We start from the raw sequence: 9,130 nt of genomic DNA on the forward strand, positions 1-9,130 counted from the left end.
ATTTTTTAGAAAATGCGCGCGGAAAACGCAAACCAAACATCGTTTTTCAGGAAACGCATGTTTTCCAGAAAATGAAAATAGAAAATGCGCGTACCAAACACCCCTAAATTTAATAGAAAAGGTAAAATGGAAAGAGTATGCTTTGGGAAAATTGCCGTATTTCCTTCGATCTTGATCCTCTCTTCATTTTTGATAATGGTTAGTTTTACAGGATCCAGGTTGGACTTCAGGCAAAAATATTAAATTATACTCAAGGATCACAGCCGTCGCATGGATCTCTTGCGGACCGTTGGATCTAGGTCATTTTCTTAGGCAATTAGGCTGCCTTCGCTCTGTTTATAGCCACACACAGACACACTACAACAGTTGGTGATTTGCTTATCTTAAGCTTCATATAGGCAGCGGCGGAGTGGAAGAAATCTGCAATATGGTGCAGAGGTTAACCTACCGGAAGAGGCATAGCTATGCCACCAAATCGAATCAGACTCGTGTAGTCAAAACCCCTGGTAAAGATCCAATTTTTCTTCCTTTCTCGTGGTTCCAGCTTTTAGCAAATTTGTTGATGGCCCAGGTTTATTTTAAATGATTCGATTTTCCATTCCATTACTTTGATTATTGGTCTCGTTTAAAATTATTGCCTTTCTATTTCAAGGATTTTGTTTTTGTTTTCTTGATAATTTGGCGTAAGGTGTCTGGCAATTCGTTTTCTCGTAATCACGGTTCGTTTCGTTGTGAATTGGTTTGTTTTCTAAAGTGCAGGTGGGAAGCTCGTGTACCAGTACACTCACAAGAGAGCCAGCGGACCGAAATGCCCTGTGACTGGAAAGAGAATACAAGGGGTTTGCACTTCTGCTGCTTCTTGTTTATCTTTAAAAATTTTCTGACTTGTTATCTTGTTGGAAACTATAGACTTGAATGCTTTTGTTCTTACTTTGTTCTGGTTCAATTTGCTATCTTCATATGTTTTGTTATCTTTTAATCAAATTGTCACAACCTTAACATTATTCCATAATTAGCCTAATTATATATATATATATATATATATATATTACAGCTCAAATCCAACTCTATTTTCATTTCTTCACAACTTAAATATGGAATATAAACAAACGTTATTATAATGAATCAGCATTAACCAGCATATTGATATGATTTTGTTTCTTCCCACCTAGGTCTAAATTATTATTATTATTTTTAAAAATGAGAAAAGTTAATGCTTGAGTTTTATATGCAATTTGTGATGATATTGCGGGTCATTTAACATCAATTAGATGGAAAGAAAATGATGATGTATATTTCACTTATAAAATCATATGGGTTAGTAGCAAGGTTCTAGAATTCGCTAGGCACTAGTCGAGTGCTACGCCCGGGCCTAGCGCCTAGGCCGTCTAGGCGGGGACTAGGCGCTACTAGGTGGATTCCAGGATATCAACATATATTATATAATAAATCACATTCTATAACTCCAACACAATAACATCAAATTTAAAATGAGTTCAAAATCATATAACGAATAAAATATCACAAATTTATTTTACTTCTTGTTCTCCATAATTTTCAACTTGTTCTTCATCGGACACAAATTCAATATCATTATCGGACACAAACTCAAGATTACATTTTAGTTTTTTTTAATTGAGCTTTAAATTTAAAAGCCCAAACTAAAACAAATCGTGAAAACCCTACACTATTTTCGCGATGCCTAGACGAGTTGACCGATTAGTCGGCGCCTAGGACCGCCTAGGCTGGTTGATTAGCATATTTTCGGTGTGGCTAGCGGACGCCTAGTGCCTAGGTTGCCGCCTAGGCTGATTTTTAGAACACTGGTTAGTAGAGATATGTTATACCACTAATTTAACTTCTACTTTCTCTCTCTCTCTCTCTCTCTCTCTCTCTCTCTCTACACATGTTGAATTTTTTTTATTTTATTTTATGCCTAAAAGAGCTTATGGATGTTTTAGAGTTGTATATGTTGTGATTTTTTTTTGTAGATGAAATGAACATCTCTTGAGAATGTCTTGTTGTTAGCTCTATGTGCCTTTTCTATATTTGATGTCTTGTGCCTCAACATGTTAGAACTTAAATTGTGTTTTTCTCTACTTAAATAAACATGATGAACAGATGCGGAATATGATAGGAAATTACCTCTAGCCATTGATATTCCAGTAATGCTTAAATAAAACTCAAATAATTCTTTTATCAATTTGTGAGTTTCTAAGCACTCCTAAGCTCACTATATATGGTGCAATAGTTCTTGAAGTTGTAAGTAACTCTTATCTTTACCGAGTCAATTCAAAAGATTGTGGCGAATCCTGAGGAGCTTTTATCCATTTTAGATAATTATGCATGTCAAGATAAGATTTTCACTTAATTATGCATGATTAAATCTTAACAAATATATGTACCACTTAAATCTCAACAAATATATGAGACATTAAAATACATAATTAAGGTGCTAGCTAGAGCTTTGTCTTTAGTTGCAAATTGTTCATCAATTACCTTAAGTGGATTTTTAACATTATAATTCTCTTCAACTCAACCATGAGTATCAGCAGAGATCTTGATCATTATAAACATTACACAAAGACAATTAGATTGTTCCCATTTTTCATAAGGGCCAACTATATCAGGAATGCTATTTTCAGTAATGAAAATTCTTTACTTTCAAACATTATAATCATCCCCAAGTTTGAGAATGTTGTAATGCATATCAGAGAAATTCACAAGTTGTACTACTTATAAACTTAGACACATGCTTACTTTAAAATTTTTTAGGCAAATGTCATGTTTTACCAATGTAAATTATGTCATGAAAATCTAGTGACATAAAATTGTCTTGTCGGTTAAAATTTTAATCAAATTAGATTTAAATATAACTTTATAATAAAATTATTAAATTAATTTCCCCTAACTACCCTTGATAAATTAAGGAAAATTAATTTTGATATTTTATCCTAATTAGTTATATAAATATAATAAAACTTCATGTGCAGTAAAATTTATTATATTTATAAAATAAATCACAATTAATATATATTAAGTGATCTAAATTCACTTAATGTATAAATTTACATGATTAGGAATGTTATGGTTATTTCTTAATTACTTAAAATTATACAATTCACTAGATAAAATTTTTTCTTTACTTAATGCTTTACATAATAATTATTTAGTAATACAATTAACATTTACTAAGAACTTGTGCTCATAGTAAAATTTGATTGGGTGAGTCCTCATTAAAACTAAACTCCTTAGATAGAGTAATATTCCTCAGAAGACCAGCCGCAAACTCCTTTAATTCTTGCTTTTTTTTTGTCTCCTCATAATTATCATTAAACAACTTAATTATTCACATTTTAACTTAATTATTGCCATTAATGACGATTATGCAAAATCAGTTTCTAAGATTGCTCTCGGGAAAGTTTGGTTAAGTCTTAGAAGAATTTAAACCGTCTATGAAAAATTCTCTTAGTTCATGATTTCTTACGCCACCTCATAATTATTATTAACTAACTTATTCATATAAAATTAGAAATAGTTCAATAATAATTAAATTTGAGTAGATGTGAGTTTTAAGTGCTAATTTTTTTTGACTTAATTAGCAAATATATGAAATGTTTTAGCATAAATATCAAATATTACAATCATAATAAGTCAATAATTACAATCATAATATGCATTAAGATATTAAATATACTTATTTACCAAATTAGCACAATAATTGTTAACCATAATAGTATTTCTATAACAATTATTTGAATAATTAAAAAATGAACATGTCTAAAGTCATCAGAATTGCAGGCATTGAAAGTTCAATAATGACATGCAAATTAAAATTTAGAAAATTTAATTCTTAATATATGACTCAGTACATATAAGAACAACATCTCACAAAATGGCAAAATTACTAGTGCCAAAATTAATTTGGTGGAGGAAATGAAAATTGATTTAACAACACAGCAAATTATAGAAAAATTATTTAAAATAATTTTCACAAAATTTTGAAATAAAAAATTTAATCGAATTAAGGCAGAGATAAAACTCGTTCTGATACCAACTTTAAGAACTTAAATCATGTTTTCTATATTCAAATAAACATGATGAACAAATGCAGAATAGGACCGAATATTACCTTTAACCATTGATAGTTTAGTAAAGCTTGAATAAAACTCATATTCTTCTATCAATTTGTGAGTCTTTTAAGAATTGCAAACCTCAATATAGATGGCGTAACAATTCTTAGGGACCTCAAAGCCACTCTTTATTGGTAAATCATTACCATGACAAAGCCAATCTAAAAGAAGATTGTAGCAAATCATGATTATATCAAAAAATTTTATTTTGACATTTCAAGTGACCCATATATTTGTTGAGATTTAAGTGGTCTATATATTTATTAAGATTTAATTATGCATAATTAAGTGTAAAATATTTCTCGATATGCATAATTACTTGAATTGGATAAAATCTCATCATAATTTGTCATAATCTTTTGGATTGACTTTGATGGTAACAAGTTACTTATAAATAGTGGCTTTGAGGTTCCTAATCACTCACTCCTTCAAGAATTATTACACCATTTATAATAAGGATTGGAGTGCATAAATGATTCTCAAATTGATAAAAGAATATTTGAGTCTTATTCAAGTTTTATTGGAATATCAATGGCTGGGGTAATATCCAATCTTATTCCGCATTTGTTCGTTATGTTTATTTGAATATAGAAAATCATGATTTAAGTTCTAACAGTAGGTAACGGTGCTATATTATCTCCTCCTCAATTCGATTAAAGTTTGTTAGAAAATTTTGTGAAATTTGTTTTGTACAAATTTTCTATATAATTTTCTATTTAGTTAAATTAATTTACTTATCCTCTACCTAATTAATTTTGATACTGATAATTTTGACATTTGGTAATATGTTCTTATATCTATTTAGTTATGTATTAAGAATTAATTTTTCTGAATTCTAATTTGGATGTTATTCTTAAACTTTCAATGGATTTGTAATTCTTAAATAGACTTTAGACATGGTGCAATTTTCAATTATGCAAATAATTAATATAGAAATATTATTACAGTTAAGTATTATTGTGCTACTTGGGTAAAGATAAATATTGTGATTGTAATTATTTATTTGTTATAATTATTTATTTGTTATAATTGTAATATTTGATATTCTTGCTAAATCATTCCATGTAATTTAGACGGTAGTTATTGAACACATAGAAGCATAATAAATTGTGATAGATGAGACATAATAGTCGTCTCCTCACCTTTCACCGCGACTTCTGTATTTTGTTTACTCCTTCAGTGAATGACAAGATACATGGATCAAGTGGGAGAATATTTGAAAAAGATTATTTTTGACATTTTAAGTGGCCTATATATTTGTTGAGAGTTGAGTGGTCCATATATTTGATGAGATTCAAGTGATCTATATATTTGTTAAGATTTAATTATGCAGGATTAAGTGAAAATCTTATTTTGATACATAATTTATCTGAAATGGATAAAATTTCATCATGATGGATAAAATCTCATCATCACTTGCCATAATCTTTATGCTGAAGAATAGTGATGTCTATAAATGACTGTCAATTGTTTAGACGGTCAATTTCAGTGCATGAACACCCCTACATGGGTCTAACACATGAGGACTTTGAAGAATTATTCCGTGTCTGCTTGTGGAACAATGGTGCACTAGTGCTGGATTAATCCGCTTTTCCTCATGGTTTGAAATAGTACAGAACCCATGACATTTATGACCCAGCTTTTATTCTGGTTCGTTTGTGCTTTTTATTTTTTAACCTCTCACTATATCACTTCTGCAACAGCAGAACTTAGGTTACAGTTTTTCTTTGGTTGTTTTTTGTGAAAAAAAATTGTTCTTAACATCTGGCAAGTCGGTCAAATGCCAAATGCTGACACGGAGGCTCTTGTGGTCACACTATTGGTATTTCATCATTGCCATTATGAAAAATTGTCAATACATATGTTCCTATGCTTTTTTATAGGTTCATTTCAGAAAATCATCTGCTCATTGCCTAATGGATTGTCATCTATTTTTCATTGAAATTTTGTTTCTTGATGTGATTCAGGTTTTTATTCTTTTTGATTTTTCTAGATGTTGATTCTTTTCCTTCGTGTTTAGATTCCTCACTTGAGACCCACTCAGTACAAGAGGTCTAGGCTATCCAGAAACCGAAGGACTGTGAACCGAGCTTATGGTGGAGTTTTATCTGGAGGTGCTGTCAGAGAGAGGTGGGTAATTTGGGCTTCAGCACGTTAGCCGATTCATAGCCTATAACTTTGTACAGTTTGCACCTTATCGTCTACTTCTATTTCTTCATTTCCAGGATCATTCGAGCCTTTCTGGTAGAAGAGCAGAAGATAGTGAAGAAGGTCTTGAAAATTCAAAAGACTAAAGAGAAGCAGTCCTCCAAGAGCTAGGCCAATGAACTAAATGAGTTGTGTTATGCAATAGTTCCGTCGATATTCTCAGTAGAATTATCTACTTCCCTTGTCGTGTTAATGTGGCGGCACTGTACGTGGTATAACTGTATTATTTCCTGAGATTTTAGGTGTATTTGGTTTATTATTCCATGGATCTGTTTTATTCCTGTGTTTGCGGCATTGTTTGTGGTGATGTTAGAATTGATGTTACACATGAGGAAATTGGACTGCAGATTTTTTTTTTTCTCATTCACCTACATGTTAGAAATAAAAGTTTTTAGATTCACAAGGCAAGAAAACCTTTCAAACATACCTACATGTGAGAAATGCAAGTTTTTATATTCGAAATCCAGATAAAATCTAAAATGGTATTGAGAAAAAAAAATTGTCCAAGATAATTTTTTTTCAAGAAATAGAACATTTTTATAGATAATATAAGGTGAAATTATAATTGTGTTTTTTTTAATTGTCACTTGTCTTATCACAATCATGGCAAGTATAATAAGATAAAAAAAAAAATCAAAAGTGTAGCATCTTTTAAATAAAAAAAAAAAAAATCAAAGAGCACCCGCTAGATGTTTTATATAAAAAATATTGCTTGTTCCAGCCCTCACAAACTGTTACAAGGTATATTAGTTACTCGTTGTTACACTATAAAAACGAACTATTTTATTTAAATTAAAATTATTTTATATATGATTCGGCAGTAAGGACGGGGGACCTCCTTTGTGGGGAGCCAGTGACACGTGAAGGTCAGAAGTCAAAAGGGTCGGTATGAGATCCATCCGATCGGAGAAGGGTCGGGTCGATCGGCCGAACGGGTCCGGGCGGAATCAAAGACAACCCGATGGGGAGTCGGGTTTCCGACGCTCATGGTGAACAGGGTCGCAGGGCCGAGCGGGTAGCCCGCTCGGCCGAGGCGTAAAGCAGCAATGCTGTTAAGGAACAGTCTCAGCCGAGCACGCGATGGAGTGAAATCTTTCCAGTCGGACCGATACCTACGCCCGGTCGGACCGATGCCTGCCGAGCGGATGGACGCTCGGCTCAGGGAAAAAAGAGACAAGGACAAGGGGACATTGGGGAACATCTTCTGACAACAGGCATGTTCGACGACCAAGCCATACGCAGAATCATACGACGGAAGGTTCTGCTGTCCCATCAGAGAGGTGCTCGGACTGTAGCAGTATGGTGTCAGGCATGCTCCTCTGGTAAGCCCATACTAAGGTATGGTAAAGGACACGTGTACGCCTCGGTAGGTGTGCATAAGCCTCCCCACAACTCTATATAAGAGCCCTCAGACTTCGCCGGAGGTACGCGATCTCTCATCTTTGGAGCCACTTCATCGTTTTCCTCTTGCCTGACTTGAGCGTCGGAGGGTCGTCGCCGGGAACCCCTTCCCGGCTCGACTTCCTTGCAGGTTCGCCGGAGATTTGTGCAGCTGGTCGGAGATAGGGGAGAGCGCCACGTCCCCAGTGTCCGTCGACTCAGTGCCCGGACAGGATCAATATAAAATACTATTACATTAAAATAACCTTTATATGCTTAGCTAAAATTACTTTAAATATGTAAAAATCACTTTAAAATAATTATAAAAACTACTTGAATAGTTGACGGACAATTATAATTGAATCATGACCTCTAAATTCTACCTAGGACGGGTTGGCGGAGATGTTGGCGACGAACATAATCGACTTTTGCCACCATGAATTCTAAATTCTAAATACCATTATATCAAAATATTTTTATCAATTTGGTCAAAATTTTAAATTTTATTAAAATCATTTTAACTGGATCAAAATCACTTTAAAATAGTTGTATTAATTATTTAAGTTGCTACTACGCATTTGTATAGCTACTAAGTAGTTGCCACATTACTATAACGATAACATATTGACGGTTACACATTGTAATAGCTAGTTGTAGCTACAGTAATAATACTGAAAGTAAAAGCTATTATAATGTTATAGTAATTACGATAACTATAACTATTACATGTTGTAGTAGCTAATTATGTTGCTACTAGAGCCGTCAATTTGGTTTAGGTCCGTTGGGTTGACCTGTCTCACCAAATAATTTAAATGGGTTGCGTTGAAATTTTATGAATCCATTTAAAGGCGGACCAACCCGCCTGGGCCCGCAACCTACGCAAGTTGGCTCGTGGTGTGCTTGGATTGGTCCGCGAGTTGAGGAAATATTGAAGTAGTAGATCATGCACCTTGAACCGCCGTTGAAGTCCCTTAGTCCTTCTGTCGTGTTCATCATAGATAAGAACACACTTGATGCTCTTTTGTAGTGCATTAATGCAATTGAGGCTAATAGATTGGTTTATAACTGATGGTGTCACTTTTGTTTGCTCGAGTTCCTCCTTTCCACAAACCTCCGATGATCTCCCCTCAATCCAAAATCCAAAAGAGTGAGAAGTAAAGGAGTGTTAGAACTGGTTGGCCCTAATGGTCGGCCACTCCAACGCTCAAGTTAGTTCTCCATTCAAGAATAGAAGAAGAATGTAACCAGAAAAAGAAAGTAGAAACCAATGCTAAATAATTAAATTTTGGAGAAGAGTCACCTCTGCTCAACAGAAGAAACAACCCCTCCCATTTACCTCAATCCCTTCCCTATATAGCCCTCAAAAAGGAATCTCCATGTAATACTTGACCTTGTCAGGCCGTCGAGGA

The 9,130-nt window shown here is 33.5% G+C and overlaps 1 protein-coding gene across 1 annotated transcript; it reads left to right on the plus strand.

Annotated features, from left to right (window-relative positions):
* Positions 1 to 347: 347 nt before the first annotated feature.
* On the plus strand, positions 348 to 6,622 carry LOC121980321 (60S ribosomal protein L34). Its single transcript, XM_042532312.1, has 4 exons — positions 348 to 506; positions 760 to 839; positions 6,154 to 6,263; positions 6,359 to 6,622. The coding sequence occupies exons 1-4, from the start codon at positions 428 to 430 to the stop codon at positions 6,450 to 6,452; spliced, it is 363 nt and encodes a 120-aa protein (XP_042388246.1). The 5' UTR covers positions 348 to 427; the 3' UTR covers positions 6,453 to 6,622.
* Positions 6,623 to 9,130: the final 2,508 nt, after the last annotated feature.

The sequence above is a fragment of the Zingiber officinale genome, chromosome 5A (genome assembly GCF_018446385.1).
Source record: "Zingiber officinale cultivar Zhangliang chromosome 5A, Zo_v1.1, whole genome shotgun sequence".
Classification (NCBI taxonomy): domain Eukaryota; kingdom Viridiplantae; phylum Streptophyta; class Magnoliopsida; order Zingiberales; family Zingiberaceae; genus Zingiber; species Zingiber officinale.